At 39.5% G+C, this 20017-nt stretch overlaps 1 protein-coding gene across 5 annotated transcripts in view; it reads right to left on the bottom strand.

Moving 5' to 3' along the window:
* Positions 1-20017, bottom strand: part of FREM1 (FRAS1 related extracellular matrix 1) — a 62329-nt gene that overhangs the window by 15360 nt on the left and 26952 nt on the right. For 3 of the 5 annotated variants that reach the window (XM_030968389.1, XM_030968390.1, XM_030968392.1), the window contains 11 exons: positions 19011-19196; positions 17830-18026; positions 16829-17057; positions 15110-15254; positions 12856-12997; positions 11404-11599; positions 10414-10678; positions 5073-5487; positions 3754-3955; positions 3158-3302; positions 843-972 (listed from right to left, as the gene is read on the bottom strand). In XM_030968389.1, the coding sequence (XP_030824249.1) occupies positions 843-972; positions 3158-3302; positions 3754-3955; positions 5073-5487; positions 10414-10678; positions 11404-11599; positions 12856-12997; positions 15110-15254; positions 16829-17057; positions 17830-18026; positions 19011-19196 (2252 nt within the window). Of the gene's footprint in view, positions 1-842; positions 973-3157; positions 3303-3753; positions 3956-5072; positions 5541-10413; positions 10679-11403; positions 11600-12855; positions 12998-15109; positions 15255-16828; positions 17058-17829; positions 18027-19010; positions 19197-20017 lie in introns of those variants that run through there. The other 2 variants (XM_030968393.1, XM_030968394.1) reach the window with 2 other exon arrangements.

The raw sequence follows: 20017 nt of genomic DNA, 5'->3' as shown, positions 1-20017 counted from the left end.
GCACTGTGTATGTTTCCAGCTCTTGATGCTGGAATCAGTTTCACTGATCTGTTTCTGCAAGTGACTGCTGGAGTAGAATCACCAGAGTCTGTGGAGGGTAGGACAAGATATCCCCTGAGGGCATCATTAGCAAAATTCCCACTAATTTCAGTAGAAGAAAAATCAAAATTATGTTTCTCATTACGGCTATAATCCTGAGAAACTCTGAGGGGAAAAATGGTATTTCTCTAGCAAGAAGAGCTTATAAAATACTGGAATTTCCATTTTATGAGGAAAGATAAAATTTGTGAAGGCAAGTTGCACAAAACCTGTTTTACAAAATTATAGCCTGCAGCTTTCAGTCTAGTCTTTTTGACATAAGACAGAGGCAGTCATTGAAGGTGCAGGGGAATTTCCCTTGGCTATAGGCAGTAGGGGGTGAAATGGAGAAGGCTGCCATGGCTGTGTAGTTGAAGTACCTATACTTCCCGGGCTCCTCCAGCCTGAGAAGGCAAAACAAAAGCCCCAAGGCCCCACATTGCCCAAAACATGAATTTTAAAGTGGCAGATCCTGGAAACTAAGCTTCTGAGCACAGTGCCAGAGGAAACTGCCTGCTCTGTTTTTTCATCAAAACTGAAACGCTGCTCCAAAACATTTCAGGTTTGGTTAATTAGCATTTCTACTTAAAGCCCAAGAAATTTTGTCAGAAGTGTTTCAGCCATCTGCAGTAGCAGAGACAATGTCCCAGTAAGTATGGATTGAATCACATGGCCTCTTTGATGATTATTGAATTATATTTACATCTGAGGAGTAAAATAACAGGCTGCACTTATTAAGTTAGGTTGTTGGCTTTTGGCTTTACCTTCACGGTTATAAAGGCAGACTCCCCCAGGTGTCCTGCCCTGGTGATTTTCAGAGACACCACTCCTGTGTTTTCACACACCTCATATTCAGTCTGTAGCATTTCAATTCGAGACCACCGTAGCTCCAGCCTGTGGGAGAGAAAGGAATGTGAGTTTAGAGCAAAGCCACCTGGCCAGCCACCCCCAGCCTGTGCTGCTCAGGGGCCGTGTGAGGAGCCTTCTCTCTCGACTGCTGATTTAGCCAATACACATACTGAGTCTTTGTCTCCAAATCAACATATTTGTGTGATTTAACTGATTAGGAAGAGGGAGTAATAAATCTTCCAGGCTAGCCCTGACGTACCCTAAGCCACACTTGAGCCTTGTTTTACAGAGGGATTCTGCATTAACTTTGAGAAGACCAGTTTGTCCATTACAACAATAGGCCAAGTCAAGTTATCACTGTTTGTTCTGGTTCCCTTTAGCCTTGCAGTTTTATTATACTCTCAGTCCCCAGTGTTTCCTCACCAATATCCTCCTTTCCACCCATCTTCCGTCATGTATCCTCCATCTCTCCTCCTGTAGCACACAGAGTATGCTCTAGGACTTTTCTGCCTCTATGCAAGGGACTTCTTCCCTTACTTTAGTACTTGGCACACTTCACTCTTCAACCTTTCCTCTATCTGATTCCAGGTGTCTTACGCACTGAATTTTAGAATTTTTTATGGAGGATGGGGGCAGTGTCTGAACCTCAGAAGACTGTGTGCTGCACAGGATCACCAATAAAGATCTTTCCTTTTTTAAAGCTGTAATAAAAATTAGTAAGAGTCAGAGAAGGATGAATGAGATTGCAAAGAAGGAAAATAAGCTGAGCTATTTACAATTTGTACTTTACTAATGCACAATTCTAGGCCTTTCACAGCTGACTAGCTCTATCACCAGTGGAAGTTCTCTCCTGTCCTCCTCTACCCTCTGATGCTGATTTTGCGAGAAACCCATTTGGAAGCTGATTTGCTTCATTTTTGCTAAAGAGGATGGATGTGCCAGATGTAGTCCAGTAGCATTCAAATAAAAGCTGGGACATGAACAATAAATTATGTCTTTTGAAACTGTTATCATTAGGTGATAACTACTTTAAATTGAAAAAATACCTCACAAGGTTTTAAATCCAATATTAAAATGCTATTTTTTTCACTAAACTTCCCCTTTGGTCTACTAGCAGATAACTTCACTGAAACACCTATTTTCTGCAAAACAAGAGTTTTTTCTTTGCTCTTCTCCTAAAGCTGTGCTATGCATTGTCATTCATTTAAAAGGAGTTGCATTTTCCCATTTGAAGTGGTATCACATAATGGTGATTTTTCATCTGCAAGCCAGTACAGAGCAGCTGGGCTGTCCATGCTCAGATGTGTTTGTGTATGGGGACATCTTTTGGCACAGCACATAACTGCCTAAATGCTGCCTCCAGCTCAGCTCAGTCCCTGTCCTCCCTCCAGTGTGCAGAGAAGTGGTCTGCCTCTGGGCATAGCTCTCTGTTTTTCTTTCTTCACCATGAATCTGGGTTTGTAAGTAGCCATATTAGCCCAGAAAAAGCATATTGAGTTTTTGGGGTTTTTTTTTTCAATTTCTTCTGATTAAACAAGTTGGTTGAACACTTAGCCCTATTTTCAGGAATAAAAAGAAGCATTACCTCTACTGAAGAGCTACTTGCACTTCTGGCTTTTATCATCAAAGCCCAGTTCAGATGACATTCTAATTTTTCTACATGAGGCTTATGGTATGTCACAAGGAGATATTGCATGGTATGCCTAGTACATGCAGTGGATGACAAAGAAGGTGCTGTGTGCTCTCCACCTTCTTTCAGTGCTCTTTTGCAGAAATATGGCACTCATTGCTTTGTCATTTGAGAGCATCCCCTCCACTGTAATCTCAAGCTTGTGAAAAATGCGCTGCCATCTGCTAAGGGCAAGAGTGACCTGCAGCTACAGGACCATGTTCATGAAGTGGTAGTCCCATCCTTCAGCATACAGCATCTCAGATCTCCAAATGCCCAACCCCACTAAATGCATTATGTTTCCTGGTGAATACTGAAGGCGCTTGAGAACTGTGACACAGTCTAACCTGCAGCTCAAGACTTGTTGAGCTTCAAGAAGGCTTCAAGAAGGCTTCACCTTCTTGAGGGGAAGAAGTCTTCTCTACTCTTACAAAAGCAATGGCAGGCTTAGTTGCAGCTATGTCCATGTCTGCACGGCTTCAAGCCCAGCATCTGTTCATTTGCCCCAAGGGGTGGCAAGCACAGTGCAGCACAGCCCATGTCACCAAGGAGTGGAGCTACCTTTGGGGTGCTGCAGAATTTCCACTGGCATCTGTCACTTGAAACTCCAAGTTGTCTGAATTCACTTCTCGTGATTTGTTGATGACATAAAGTATGATTTTGCTATTTAAATCCTTTTGGCTAAATCCTTCCTGAATGAATCCACCTAGGAAAGACAAGTTGTATGCAGGTGAGCCAAAAGTCTGCTAATAAGAACCATGTAGATCATATAGACTCTTTTCAACTTTACTTTTAGTTGAGAATCTGAATTTTGAGAAATGCAGGTTTGTAGCTAAACAGCAATATCTGTTCATTATAAGCCCTGCCAATTTCTTTATGTGTAACCTGTTTATCAAAAGGCCAAGTTCAATATTAATCTTTTTTTTCTTGATAGAAATAAAAAATTTTCTCAACAACAGCTATTAAAATTATCTCAAACTCTTTGAGGATTCATAACAAACTTAAGACTCAGGTTTCATTGTAAAAGTTTTGTTATTACAGTCAAACTTTGTGCAAAGTTTACTAAGAAATTTTGATTCTATCAAGCAAACATTAACAGGGTAGGGTTTGGAGTCTGGTCTGGTATGGCCCAAAATAGAGATTATAAAAGAAATCACCTGTTGTTATATTTTCCAGGTAGCCATAATGAGGACCCCGCAAAATCTTAAAAATTATTTTGTCATCTTCTGTATTGGGGTCAGATGCCCTCAGGGACCTGGCAGTAATATAGATCCCATAATTGCCATTCTTCAGCAGTTCCACATCAGAAAAACAATGGAGATGAATAATTTTTGGTGCCATTTTGTCCAAATGATCCACCTAAATCAAAGTTAGACATTCATTTTATAATATATTCTCTGTCCTGCTTCTGCTAAAAGAGCAGTAGTCAGATCAGGGTGGCAGTAGCCACTTTGGCTCGCAGTCTGTTGCAGACCCCTGAGTTCTAGTTAAGTTGTACTTCACATAAAAACTTTCCAGGTCCAGATTACCCATCACTTGCCACATATAGCAGGGTATAGTACACTCTGGGGAGTGAACCACGGATTCTATATACCTCTGCCCTGATGTCCCACATTCTCCATAGTCCTCATTTCTTATGTAATTTTCTTCACAGCAAAAGATAGCTGTGGCAAAGGTTTGTCACCTCTTTTTTATAATAACAATTCCATCTTTCACAAATTCTGGTGAAAATTCTAGCAGTCCACAATGGTTGTTACTATTCCCATATATCACCCTCTGCTGAAATAGTATTCCTCACTGGTTGTATAACTTGAAACTTTGTCATCAGGAAATATTAACAGTCTCTTCATTAGCATCAGGGTTTTGAAACACAGAATTCTGACATGCAGTGCAACCAGACATACTTTGTGTACTGAACCATGCCACATAAATAGATAGATACAAAAAATCACAGCAAACAAATCTGAGCCTATGACAAAGTATGAAGGACTTGAAAACACAGGAAATGGAAAGTGAACAGAAAGATTCTAGCAAAGAAAGAAGAATCAGAGCATCTTACACAGAGAGGACAGATAAGAGAGGACATGATGTCTAGGTGGGGAAGCGAAGAGGCTGTAATTCAGGATTCCTGTGACATGAAGATCAGCAATCATACTCACACCCCCATATGTGCAAATCACAGGGTCAGGCACCAAGTGGGAAAGCAGAGCAGCAGAAAGTTCTATCCTTTCCATAGTGGAGATTCCTATGTAAAAATTTTAGCATGCAAGTATTAAGTATTTACTTGCTTATCTTTATGCATTTTGGCAAGTAGTTAATTCCCCAGGTTAATTATTCGTGGAACACAAAAAGCAAACGTACAAGCTGCACAGTTAAATCAGAGACTGCAGTAAGTACCAGCTGTCATCAAAACTGCTACATTTTTGGCTTTATCATACTATTTATCTCTCTTAAGCAGGTCTGTGGTCACACTTGCCTGAATGGTGAAAGTCACTGGCTCGCTTTGCACCCTCCCATTCACGATGAAGCCTTGGTTAGTCCTATCTGAGGCAACAAATGTAAATCTGTCAGTCTGGAAATTCCCGCCTTGGTGCTTGTATGCAACATCCCTGTTGTCCACATCTTGCTGTGTGAAATTGTACTGCAGTAGCACAGTCCCGTTATAATAGAGATGACCATACTGGGGGAGCTGAGTCAAGAGGAAGGTAAGGTTTTCTTTCGCAGTATCTGGGTCTGAAAGCTGCAGTACATCTGGAGTAAGAAGTGCCATAGCTCCTTCAGTTAATCTTAACCCCATGTTCCTAGATAGAGTGGGCAAAACCTGGTCAGCTGCCTCCAAGGCAATCTTGAATGTCCCATGCTTAGTCCTCAGTCCGTTGCTGATGATGAATCTGGCAAAGAGAGGCAAGGCAGTCTTCAGCATCTGTTCTTGATTCAGCATGTACTGAAATGAAATGATAATGCAGACCTTTACTACAGGACTTGCCTGTGTTGATACTGCAAAAGTAGAAGAGCTGGGTGGAGCACAAACCCAGACAATGAGTGGAGTGGATGTAAAACATAAAAACGTGAAAGCAGACAGCCAGGTATATGACAGCAGTTACAATGCACTGCCAGAGGAAAGGCCTTGAACATCAACAGTAATAGCAGAGCTGATCTCAGCTTCTAGCTGAGATACAGGTGGAACAGATCTAAAAGGAAAGGCTGCCAGGGGGGCTTATTGTAGCTTCTGGTGTACATATTTTACACATCCTTAAAATTTATCTTCACTTGGTTACCTGGCAGTAGCACCTACAGCTTACAGAGAGAGGTATGTGAAGTTCATGACCTGCCAGGTTTGGTTTAGTTTGGGTTTCTTTCTGTTCACTGTTACAAATCTTTTCTACCCAATGCCCCCAAAGCTATCTGAAAAACCAAACTGGAGAAAGATTCAGCCTTATCTCACTTCATGGGTTTGTTTAGGCACTAACTCTATCTTTAAATTTTCGTCTATTCAGCAGATAGACAATAGATGATTTATGTTTCTTTACAGAAGTCAAGTAAAGTTTCGCTGAAATGCTAAGATATTGAGTAGAACTGTACAAGTTGATAGGATAATGTTAATAACATAGATATCCATAGCACAAATTTGTCAAATGGTCATATCTGTCAGCACTTCTTCCATGCTGGGAATTTCTATCAATAGGCACATAGTTTCTTGTAGTTCTCTGTCAAGTAGTGATGTTTCTTTAGATACACTAAAGATTTGATTATTCACTACAGATAGTTTTCCTTTCAAAACTAAGAGAAAGGTGCCCAAGGCTGTAGAGAAAATCTGTTGGAAGCTCTGCTGTTTTTGACTGGGGTAGAGTTAATTTTCTTCATAGTCATTTGTATGGAGCTATGGTTTTGATTTGTGCTAAATATAGTTAAATAGTGTTGATAATATAAGGATGATTTGGTTACTGCTGAGCAGTGCTCATACAGCGTCAAGGCTTTTTCTGCCTCTTACACTGCACAGCCAGTGATTGGGCTGGGAGTCCATAAGGAGTTAGGAGGGGGCACAGCCAGGGCAGCTGACCCCAGCTGACCCAAAGGACATCCCAGAAAATCTGGTGGCATGCTCAGTGTATAGAGCTGGGGGAAGAAGAGGGAGGGAGGAGGAGATGTTTGGAATGGTGACATTTGTCTTCCCAAGTCACGGTTGTGCATGATGGAACTCTGCTTTCCTGGGGGTGGCTGAACACCTGCCTGCCCACAGGAAGCAGTGAATGAATTCTTTGTTTTGCTGTGCTTGTGTGCACAGCTTTCAATTTATCTATCAAACTGTCTGTATCTAAACCCATGAGTTTTTTCACTTTCACCTTTCCAATTCTCTCCCCAGTGCTACCAGGTGGGGAGGGAGCAAGCAGCTGCCTGGTGCTTAGTTGCCAGCTGCAGTTAAGCCATGACAGAAGCCTACCAGCTGGGTATGGGCTTTCGCCATACGTGTGACAGCATGGTCTGCAGAAATTTATTACTAAATTTAGTTGTGGAGAAAAATAAGGAGAAAACCAATCTTTTAGCCTTTAAAATTCATCTTCAATTTCATGGGCAAGATCATTATTTATATATTTTCTTCTGAAAATAATTACATGGAACAGTTTCATGCCTGTAACAAAAACTTTTGAGGGTATATGAAACTAAAAATTGCACTGAAAATGTTTCACGATCCTCCATGTCCCATCAACTTACAGCATGTATGAGCTACCTGTCTTTCTACATAAATTTCAGTGATTATGCTGCACAGTACATGCAAAAACATTTTGTAAGGTGGTTTTTCACACAGGTCTGTTCTACCTGAGTCAGAGCAGAGTCTAGTGTGCAAAGAAATTTGTCTGTACTAGAATGGGACAGTTGTTTCAGACAATATGAGGGCCAGCCTAGCTGGCTGCTTTCCATGTAACACTCTTCTACCATACTTAAGTGAAATGGGGAGTGGCTGACATTTACTCAGTTATCTGTTTCCCCTTGATCTCTTGACTGCAGACCTTGAAGATGTACTTTTAAAATTACAGGGTCAACACCTAGTGTATTTCTGCGTGACTTGAATGGGAGTGACTTTCAGTAGGTCATGGAGCAGCTTACTGTGTCACAGAGACTGTCCATCTAAAGCTCCTCATTGCCTTCACCAACACTGGATGATTACAGCTTGATCACTTGTAAACTGGCACTGTGCCATGAAACAGATGGGAATGAGCATAGGCAGACTGGGGACTATGTAGCAGTTTGAAATATGTTTACTGAGGATGGTATTCCCAGCTGGGAACCCAGAGACATCTGCCTACACTGACCTAATGCTATTGTGCCAATGGTAAAAGGGTTGTGCTATTTGCAAACGATCTGAAATCAAATACAGAACTAGAATAATGATGATAAATACTGTGTTAGGAGAAAAAGGGTAAAGCACCTTCAGTCAAAACCTTAACCTTCTCTCAAAACACCTGGAGCATTATAGCAGAAGTGAATTTTTTTCATTCTTTTGATGGTGTAAAATCTTTTGGATGATGTTTCAAACAATATTTAGAGAAAGACTTAGATAATTCAGTTCATTAATCTGAATATTCATCCAGACTTCTCCAGAATGCCAGATAGGAACAAAGCTCCTGCATGGATACATCAGACTGAAATTTACCATGAATTTCATTCACTGCTTAGTGTCACAGGTGATGAAACTGCCTGTGTCCAAGATGTCCTTCTGCACTTTGGGAAATTTTGGTTATTTATTTCTAGTTTATCTCTGCTTTGTAATTTCCTCAGGAATGGAGAGCAGCCAGTATTCTCACTCTGATAAAATTTAGGATACAATTCCCAGGCAAAGTTTGGAGGACATGTTGCATGGTTTGATTTCACAACTACCAACATTTCATGCTTTCTGCAATTTGATGGCAATGGAGTTGGCTACAGGACCTACCATCTGTCATGGTATTTAAAAGATAAAAATGGAATCATAAATAGTGCCAACTCATTACAAAATCGAGCCAGCATGTCAAAATGGAGGACATTAGCATGTTCTTTTAGCATTCTGCTGCCAGCATCTGATGTCAGGTTGCTAATCACTTGAAGTCATCTGTCCAAACAAGCACTGCCAAATCTTTCTTCCAGGCCAACAGCACCAAACAATATAGGTAAATTTACGCCTGAAGGAAGTACTTTAGTGGGAAGTAAAAATCTGGTCAGTTAATTTCTCCTCCTCCCACAATTACCCATATAATTAATTCCTTGTTGGAATAATAATACTGTTCAGCCGGAATATTTATATGTCTACACAAAACCAAATTATTTTCCAAATGATAACATCAAGGAATGGAATTATTGGGATTAAAATAATTATCAAATATCAATATTTATTAAAGCATCAAAACCTCACTTTAATAAGACTGACTTTCTGGTTTGTTTCTTAGCCATTGGCCTAAACAGAAAACATTGGGTTTATACACACTTTCAATTTGCCTAGAATTGTTTGATCTGCTTTTGATAGTGTGATATGGGAGTCATACTGACACAAGCTACTATACTACACTGCCCAGACTAGGATTTGCATGACTGTAACCTTACTCAGATAATCTAATTCTAGTTTTGGTGAACATGTTTCACAATTAAGAAACATAAAACCAGGGAATATTTGCTCACTTTTTCTGTAGTGAGTACAAATGAATCAGACAAATCTCCTAACTAGAATTTCCACCACACTAAATGCAGTGGAAGGGATGGTTAAAAATGTTTCATCTGAAGAAAGTTTCAGAATTACTTTTGGGTTAACTCTTGACAATGCTACCTGATCCAGTATCACAGGGAGATTTATTTAACATCTCCATGCCCCACTTGCTTGACTTGCCTGCAAAAAAGTTGTCAAACTGGGTGATGCAACATGTTCTTGTACTTCATCATGCCTCACAGAAAAAGCCATTCAGATCAGAAGTCTATTCAAGGAGAGTGTAAAAAGGGGTCTTTTCTGAATTGCAGCTCTTAAGAGCCAATTCTTTAATTTTTCATAGTCACAAATGAAAAATAATAAGCTCTTAATTTTGAATTTTACAGTAAGTCCATCTTCTGTCAAAAGCTGTTTTTAGAGAAAATTACCAATATTAGCAAAAAGTAAGCATTCTTCTTTTAGAAACATTTTATTTATTTTTGAGCTTTTTCTTTTCCCTGTTTTTGACCTTTTTTACAAAACTGTCCACAGTACACAGAATGATTCATTGCATCATTCTACTTTATAACCAAGAGAGGTTAATTTAAGAACAAAATGAATGCACCTAGTCTAAACTGTTCTAAGTGTAAAATTTCAGAAATAGGTGAAAATAATTATCATTAAGCTGCTGAACTGGACCTGTAGGTAAACCTATGGATTTACCTCAAAATTTCAAGAGTCTACATGAATTTCTGTGTCAAAATAGCATGCCAATGGTAGTGTCAAAGTAGATTGAGTACATCCAGCTGTAGCAAGAAACCAAAGGAACATTCCACCAAGTATGTCCTCAATCCTTCTCTCTCGCTTAAATCTTAACAGCTGTGTATGTCTGGGTGCTATAATAATGTTGAAGCTGGTATCGAGTAAATGTGTCTCTCATTACGTTTTCAGAGTCAATGAGAAAATTCATTTATTACCAAAGCATTCCCAACTATATTTGTTGCAGTAGAAATAGATGCGCTGTTGGGAATTCACACAGAGCCTCCAGCTCTTTTAGTAAACTATTTTGGGGGGTTTGGGGTGGGTTTTTTTGTGTAGTGCGGGTTTTTTAAATACCTCAAAAATTCAAGAGGAAGAGGTTGTGGGGTGGGATACTACCCCTTACCTGAACATATCTTCATGAACAACTGCCTTGGCTTTGTGAACATAGCAGACAATCTGTCGTGCTACATCCATTTGACTGAAGCTTGTAATGGGGATGCCAGGATAGCTGACATACTCTATTTGTCCGTACTGGGGCGGGGAGGTTATCACATAAAGGAGCTCCTCTGGCCTGTCAGTACCGTCCAATGCAAGGAGGATATCAGTTGTAATGTAGCTGTGATCTCCTTTTGGCACTCTAAGGAGTTTTGTAAAAATAGCAATGTCTCCTGCAGAATAGACAAAACAACACTAAAATAGTCATGTTGAACTGGATGATCTCTTCTGCCTTGTTTAGCCACAGGAAAGCCGTCACTGGTAGAAAAATTAAAAGACTTAAATATTATAGAGAAATTCAACATGGGAGGGACTTCAGGATATCTTTATTCTGACCTTCTGCTCAAAGCAGGGTCAGCCATGAGATCAGCCATTGCCACATTGCTTGGGCCTTTATCCTGTTGGAACCTGAAAACTATTACCCTTTTGAGGCCAAGGATGAAGAGACCACAGCCTCTTTTGACACATCTTCCAATCCTAGCATTGTCAGGTAAACCTTTATGTTTCTAATAGAGAGGAAATAAAAAAGGAGAGACCATAAAACTGTAGCATAACCTGGAAGACAGAGCTGTTTTTGAACAGTCTTTTGCCTACTTTTTATATTCTTGCCATTTTTCTGTGCTGCTTTACTCAGACATAAAGCTAGTTTCAGAAAGATATGTTTAGCTCTATTTGCAAAGCAGCTGGTAGTCCTGGGAGGCAAGGTGCAACACATTGTATTCAGCAGAGCCTTTTCAAATCCCAGGACCTGGCCAACAGTGAAATCCGAGCAGTTAAATTTACAGGATCTGCAGGGACATTGGCCAGGGCCTATATAAGGAAAGGATCAGGACACATACTCAGGTATCTTGGTTTCAGAAACAGGCACTGTAAAACATCAAGTTTAGTTGATCTTTACCCTTTTCCAAGTCCTTGATATTTATGTAGAAGTCCACAGCTGGGGATCTGTTGTACCCATCCCAGAGGTAAAATGTGAAGCTGTCTTTTTTCTTGGACCCCACAGTTCCTGTGTGGACGTATCTCACAAGGTTCATATCCAGCTCTTCCTGAGTACAATTCATTCCAGTTAGGAGAGTAACCCACCCTTGTCCTACCTAGAAAACACAAGCATCCTTTATTAACTAATAATCACCCATGCATCCTTCTCAGTTAATTGTGTTTCTTTGTAGTTATATAGGTTGTTAGTGGCAGCTACCTGGCTTTCTTTCTATAGGCTCTTTCCTCATAGTATGTTTTGAAGGGCAGAAAATAACTGGAGTTTTTTCCAGCAGATATAAGGCTGGAGAAGATACAATGATCCTTAATAATACAGAGTAATATGGAGTTTAGCCACTTTTACTCTAGGAAATCATTTTATGCACACTGCTCAGTCAGACACCAAGATGAAAATTAAATAGTTCCTGACCCAGCTTATGTTTTCTATTTCGTAATTTCACAAATCTGCTCCTGATCCTATCTGAAATCATAGCTAAAACAGTATGGGAAATAGCTTCAGGGAAGCATGGAAATTTTAAGCCCCGGAAGTCCTCAGCTGCAAAAAGAAAAACCCAATAAAACCAACCAACCAACCAACAAACAAACAAACAAAAAAAACCCCACAAAACAAAACCAAAAAACACCTGACTTACACTATAAGATTCCTTGCCTTTCTGAAGATAGCCTGGTACCCTAAACTGAACTGGTCCATGAAGTTCAAGTCTCATGTGATCCACAGATTGATGTTAAGATCCAGCATCAAAATGCTTTCCAAGTTCACAAGATTTAGAAACAGAATTTTATTTCTATCACATATGCACACTATTTAAAAGAGGTATCTTTTTCAATCTTTGTTTCTTTTTCTTATTTTAGGTCAACAGATTATCATCTTGCCTTCCATTTCTAATCTTAATTTTTGTGATTCCTCTTGACACATCCTTTCTATCATCTTCCTTTTCCCTTCTTTCCCCCTGTGATTTTCTTCTAGTTGATGGGGTATTACTCACTCTTTAACATGCAACTCCTTCCACGCTTTCTGAACCCTGAAGTAACTGAAGTAAGGGTTGTTTTTTTTAATTCCCCCCAGCTTGATTTTCCCCCTTTGTGGGATTATTATTCCAGAATCTCTCAATTTTCACCTCAGATGGTCTGCCATGGTTTTTACCTTCCATCTTCTCCTGTTCAGGATCTGGGTTTTAGTGCCAAAGCCTCTGGGACAGCATCACTGTTGTTGCTCCTTCAACAACTAAACTGACCAAGCTGTCTACTTCAAAATATGACAGGCATTTGGGAGAAAAGGAAAATGAACTTCATTTTGCCCTAAAAAGAGAGAGTTCTTTGCATGCCTGCTTTTTGTTGAAGTACAAAGACTAACCTTGAGCTGAAGCTGACCATTTTCTGGAAGTCTTTCAAACAAGTAGTAAATTCTCTCCCTGGGGGTATCTTTATCTTCTGCGGACAGAACAGCGCTAGAAATTATATGAGTTTCACCTATGTTCACCTCTATATCGTTCTTCCTGAAAAAATTAAAAGTCACATATTGATGCAATAAAGGAACCTTTTCAACATGTAATTTCTCTGCCAGGAATATGATTTAACCAAATGCTAAAAAAAATGACCATTTCAGAGAGAATAGAAGAAGGGTGCCTATTTCAGTTCAAAAGAGTAAAAAAAAACAAGCAATGCTTCCTTCTCCTTACAATGGTAAAAAACAACAAGAATACCTAAAACACTAATTTAACACATCTCTCATTCCCCTGTGCCCTATTCTGCTTACCTTCATACAACTTATAGGAATAAGACAATCTAAACTAGTAGATTGCATTATTACTGCCAATACAGCGCACAGCAATAGTGGCTCTAATGAACTGATTTCTTATTTAGGAAATGACTGTCTTTCAAACAACTAGTCTCCAAGGCTCACCTTTATCTGTAGGAGACACAACCATATCTAACTGGCTTCTTCTCTGTGCTCCTTCTAGAACCCACATCTCATTTTGGGAAGAAGCTCTCAAGAGGAATGTGTGAAGGCTTTACATTCCCCAAGGGCACTCTCTGCTACAGGATGCAATCAAAGAGGTGACAGATTGAGGTTTTGGCAATCACTCTGAATAAGAGGAACTCTTTGCCAGCCAAAAACATCCCATCACAGGTTCTTCAGTCTGTTGACCATAACTAATGGAGATGAGAGCTGAAAATCCCTGGGGTGGACAGTGACCCAAGATCAAAAGGTTAAGAAAAGCTTTCAGGTACTGCCCAATATTCAGCTGTAAAACTGCACTAGTATAAGGAACTCTGTACCCTATAGTGAACATGTAGTGACTGAATGTGTCAGCTAAATCACCTCAGTGTCAAACTGAACATTTTCTTCAAGCACTACTGCTTAAATACTGGCCACACATCGCATCTAAGTGGAGGAGTAACAGGTAAGAGGCAGTAACTTGTAAATGAATAGCTATTTTGGGAGTAAATGTTTCAATCTATGAAATTGTTCACCACAGGAATGGCAAATGGTGAGACCTAATATTGCCAGACAAGGAAGCAACAGTTTCTGGATCTAGCTGGGCAAAGCTAAAAACACTTGACTTCTTTCACTTCATCATCTTCTTTCACAGAGAAGGGGTGGAAAACGGCATATCAACAAGCTATAGCATGTGAGGAACAAATAGGTATTATCAACAATTATCTGTATATGATATATGCATACATAAATTATACTCTTTATTCTAACTGAAAATTCTCTCATGTTAGCATTATGTGGTGATTGAAAATCTTTTAACTAAGAAACTGACATTTGTTATTGCAGGAAGGTCTAACTGGTAAAAAAATAATAATTACTCTGATCTGAAAGCAGGCCAAATACCCTGATGGATCAGAAATTCCCTCCTTAGTGGCAGTTGTGAGTCTGAAATACAAACTTTAGAGTTTCAGAGTTATACCCACAAAACCTTTGGACTCTTAGCTTCCTGTCTGTCGGTCTGGGGCTGGAAAATTGTCACAAGTATGGAGGTCCTGATGCTTTGTGACAGTCATCAGTTGGAGATCCCAAGGGATAAGGTCCTTTTTAAAATACCCAGGAGGTTTGGGTCTCTTGCAGCCAGCTGCCTATCTATAAGTGGTCTGCCAGGCAATTTCTTATCATGTCTAGTTCATTTATGACTCCTAGCTTTGAAGTGTAAGGGGAGTTAGTGTGTACTTTCGCAGCAGTTGAAGCATGGCAGAGAAAAGTTTTAGAATATAAAAGAGAATTATTATTGGAAAGCCCTTCCCCTGCTTCAGCCTTGTGGATCCTCCCATTCCAAAATCCAGAGCTGCTTTCAGAGAGGTACTTTAGGCAGGTCTTGAGAAAAGCAGTACCATGGTGGTCCGTGTTCAGCAGAGACACAACAGCTGGCAAACATCTTGAAGAAGCTTATGAAAGAAACAACCAAAATTTTTCCCCCCACACTTTTATTTTTCCTCTATTTGCTTAATGCAGAGCAACACTAAGCAACACTAAAGCTCTCCTTTCAGTAAAAACTTTTTTTGTTAAACAGGCAATGGTATGATTCTATGATTTGGTGTTTCGTTCTCTTTTCCATCATTTTGTCTAAACATCCCACTGTCAGGAACAGGAACATGTGACTTACTTGCTCAGCACTGGTTTCTCATCATTAACTGGAATGACCTTTACTGAAATGGTTCTGAGGACTTTATGTTTTCCATCTGATAGCTGAATTTTAAAACTGTCAGTGAGATTTTCAGAGTTGTCATGCATGTACATCAGCTTCATTCCTATGTGAGGCAGGAAGGGGGAAAAATAAGAGAGAAAGAGAGGGAGAGGGACAATGGGTGAGATAAATGGAAAGAACAACTTAATCTGACTCCTGCAAAATCCCTCTCATCATTTCACTCTGCTTCAATCACCTTTCTTCCATCTCCCCTTCCCATATGCTAGGGTAACAACAAGTTTGCCTTAGCTATCAGAAGATGAGTTTGATGAGCCACTGCTGATCAGTGATCTAGCAATGTAGTATTGACTCAAGGTCACCAGCCTGACCTAAGTAAGGAGTGGCTCTCCAAAAAATGAGTCTCTGTCAATTTGAAAAAGGTACATTTCTTCTCCTCTCCTTATTCCAAATCACTTTGATGGGAACCATAGAGAGGATGAAACTGTCAGGCAACACTTTCCTGTGCTTTAAATAATCCTCATGGAACTTTGCAGAAGCCTTTGGAAGGACAGCTGGCCTTGTGTTTATGACCATGGACAATCAGATGTTCTAGGCTAAAGATGGCTCATTCACAATTGTGGATAACAACAGGAAAAAGCCAAAAAAGAAAGTCAAAACCAAGACTTGGGAAGGCAGAAGAATTTGGAATGGGCCCCTGATATTTCTGGAGGTTCATATTAGACAGGCAGAGAGACAAGAAATCTTTTCTCAGTTTTTGAGGGCTGAAGTGAAATTTGAGTGACAGTATTGAATTCATGCTCCTCTTAATACTGATAGATTCCATGTTGTACTAAATAGCCACAGTCAGGAGGGATTTTCCTTGCACTGTTAAATACACTTTTTCATTACAGATTTGCTGCTTTAAAGCAGGCTGACTGCTCATGCTAAGCTGTGGAGTCCCAATTTGTATGCTTATTGCTAGACATATGGTATATTGCAGCCTTTCAATGTCTAAAGAAGGTTTGTGGGAGACATAGAGAGACATTACCAACGCCTGTAGAGACATAACAAGGGGCAGGAGTAGGTTTAGGTTGGACATAAGGACAAAATGTTTTACAGTGAGAGTGGTGAGACACTGGAACAGTTTGTCCAGAGTGGTTGTGGAACGCTGGAAGTGTTCAAGGTCAAGTTGAATGTGGCTTTAGGAAACTTGGTCCAGTGCAATTTGTGCCTGCCCATGGCAGGGCAGGTGGACTAGCTGACCCCTAAAGGTCCCTTGCGACCTAAAATGTTTTACAATTCTGTGAGCATTTGAAGAAACCCCATGATCAGTTAATGTGTTTTTAAATCAGTCTTGCTGTCTCTCTATTCTAGGTACTGCAAAATATTTACAAATCTATTTGATGATGTTAAATTATGTTACATTATTCCTTTTATTTTTTTTTTTTTTGGAACAGATGATTTTCCTACTCGTATTACTACCCTTTTTGATACAGAGGTCTCTCAGAATGGTTTTATAGACAGTTCCTAAAATCAATAGATAAGCATAGCATTAAATATGGACAACTTCCATTCCTAAACATTGTCTTGAAAATAAACATAAAGCAAGCAAATAAACAAATTATGAAGATTTCTTTGGTGTGCCACTTGCCTCATCAAAATAATGAAAGACCATTGTAAGACGAATGCTGCACCTACCATTCCTTAGTAGTCCCATGGAAAAGCCATGAACAAGCAACCCATGGCTGTGGTGATCATGGTTAATTAACTCTTTATAGTGTAGAACATCACTGCCGTGAACACCATTAATAAGGAATCCATATGAGGGCCTCTGCACAACCCCAAATACCAGAGGATCTTGAGGCACATCCAGATCAACTGCGTTGATAACAGACAGATCCAGCTCTTTCATCTCCCCTTCTTGAACCTGAACGTGAGAGAAAAAACATCCAATTCTTTTACATAAAAAGAAATCATAGAATTCTAGCATGGTTTCATGAGTATTTTTGTGTACAAGTGTATCTCTTGATTCATCCACCCTTACCCAGTAGCTTTTTAACCAGCTACTGATTTCAACCAGTTTAAGAGACAGAGAAAGTAAGTGGTTACAGTAACGAAGAGAGAAGTTGCAATAAGGAGTTCATGTTTGTCCAAATTAATAGCAAATGCCTTAAATCAGTCCCAAATCTAGGGCTCAGAAATGCACAAAGGAGAAAGCCTTTGAATATATAAAGGTATCTAAAAATGTGGATGCATATACATTTATACATCCACTTTTTACTTTACAGTAAGTTTACACTCTGCTCACAGAGTTATTTATATTCATGACAGTCTACAGAGAAGGGAGAAGCTAGGCCAGAAATATTTAAAAGTACTCTTTTAAAAATGTGAAAGCTCTTAGGAATGCAGGAGACGAAAGATCTCAGTGCTTTCTAGATCATATATTTGTTTAAAGATTTGATCACTTCTTTTTACTTAAGTGCAAATTTCCAAGATCTATGCACTGCTCCTATCCCACTGAAGTTCTATCTTATAGGTTTACATGGGATTTCGCTGGGCTGTTTCCTGAAGTAGGCTGAACTACACAAAGTAAGGGAAATATGCAGAGGAACAGGTATCAGGACAATGTTCTTATTTATATTAAAGAGTGGTTTCTGGTTAAAGTAGTTCTATGACAGGCATTTTGCTTATTTCCTTACAGTAATATTCCTGGCTATGAACTCTGGAACTTCATCGTTGGTTGGGCTGATTAGCACAAAAAATGGAGTCTCTGCTGAGCGATGCAGCCCATCAGTGACATAAAGTACAAATTTGTCTTCTGTTGGCTCCATTCGCACATGCCTGGCTTGAACATAGTTTATATTCATGGTTTTCAGGTGCTTCAGCTGAAATGAACCTACAGATTTAAAAAAGAAAATTAGTTAGTGCAATATTTTCATGCCTCCAAGTCTTATCCATCACTTTAAAAATTGAAACTATGTCTTTTTTCAAAGAACAAATAACTTGAATTTTTTAAGTTCTTTGTCATTTTTTGACTGTAAGAGTTACATTGCACATGTTACTCCAGGAAACAAGCCCTTTTCCCCCCCAAAAATGCATAATTTTGCCTCAGGTGGGATTCTGAACCTTCTCACTTTTCAGTTCAGACTACAAAACTGAGTCCACATAAAACCACCTCAAATAACAGGTAGGAAAATATCTGAGGTCCAAGATTCCTTGATAGTGCTAGGTTAATTGCTGGACATGATGCTTTTTCCAAGCTAAATGATTCTATGATTATATTATTCTAGTTATACTTTGACTGACAGACCACAGAAATGAGAACTTAAAGACTCAGTGATTCCAGCTGAAGACGCTGGTAAAAGCTGATAGCATTACAAAGCATGTCACAGTCTGTTCTGCTGAGGGTGAAACTGCCTTGCGCAGTTTGAAAGTGGCCAAGGGAAGTCACCCTCTAAGTCAAACGCCACCTCTATCACTTTTTCAATTTGCTTTGGAAATAAATGTTGGACCCAGGCTACTGCATTTAATTGGCAGAGGTGTAGGTGAAAGGACACTGGAGTCTTTCATGGGGGACTGAAGAGGAAGGCAGGGAGAGCAGATTAGTATCTCATATCGTGACTTCTAATAGATCTCAGCTGGATGCATAAAACAAGGTTGCCTTTTTGCTTCAAGGGCCAATTCTTCATATTTGCATTGCTTCAGTCTCCCTTTGAACTCCTCCACAAAGTCCCACTGCTCTTCATTTGTCAGCACCTGCGCTCCTCATAAGCCCGTATGAATGCCCACACCTGCATCTGCACCACTAGAGCCCACTGCAGAGTTTCCACAAGCCCTCCAGATCTAATCTGCTTGATTATCCTAAATTGTTAAGACTTACCTATGCTTATTCCAATGTTGCTCTTCTCAAACCCAGGAGAAGGCAGTATGTTTTCAATGTAACCAAACTGGGGAGGAGAAACCAGCACAAACTCTAAGTCATCTGCAGTGGTGTCAGGGTCAGTGGCAAACAAATATTTGGTAGTAAGGGCTGCTGAGGAGCCCTCCTCCACCACAAAGCTTGCACCTGTGCACAAAAAACATGCTAAGCATTATTGATCATGAGCTGATTTTAGTGTTGTTTTTGTTACTAAGAATGGAAATAATAACGAAGGGTGGAAATAAAACAAATATTGAATTACTGAGGAGTTTTGTTTTAACGGTTTTTTCTCTGCTTTCACCAACATCTCTGCTTTTGCCATCACAGAAGTAGAGAAGAAGGGGATCATGAAATTATTTTACTGGTTAAGTTATTAGCTAAGGTTTATATACTGCTCAAAAACAGTTGTTACCTCTGTTTGTCAGAGCATTAATTACATGAGAGCTGTTAAGAATTGCTCGTAATGAACAATTTTTCATGCATCACTGCCTAATTTCCCTGCTGGGACAATGCTTCATTTCCAGAACATTACTTGGGTGAGTGCCTGCAAATTACAAACTACTCATACATATGCTTAAATAGTCTCTGAGATACATAACATATACCTGATATTTACAAACAAATGACATTGAAAGAGACAAGCATATAGAAAACATACTTTCATCATGTATACCACAGACCACACTAAAAAGCCCAGGAAATTGATGGAAATTTCACATAATGGGTTGCAGTTGGACTAGATGTACATGATGAACTCTATTTCCATTTTAACTGAATTTCTTAGATTCTGAAGACTAGTTGTGAAAATGTGGCTTCATATCTATTAATGTATAGCTTTTGTCTTTATTTGCTAAAATAATTAAATATAATGATTCTGTCCCAAATTTCTTTTTTATGCTCTACACACAAAGGTAAATAAATATCTCTATTTATGTTTATGCTTTTGCTCTGTATAAACCTGATACTTG

The sequence above is a fragment of the Camarhynchus parvulus genome, chromosome Z (genome assembly GCF_901933205.1).
Source record: "Camarhynchus parvulus chromosome Z, STF_HiC, whole genome shotgun sequence".
Lineage (NCBI taxonomy): Eukaryota > Metazoa > Chordata > Aves > Passeriformes > Thraupidae > Camarhynchus > Camarhynchus parvulus.
The sequence above is the reverse complement of the archived record's forward strand: the minus strand, read 5'-3'. Positions and strand labels throughout refer to the sequence as shown.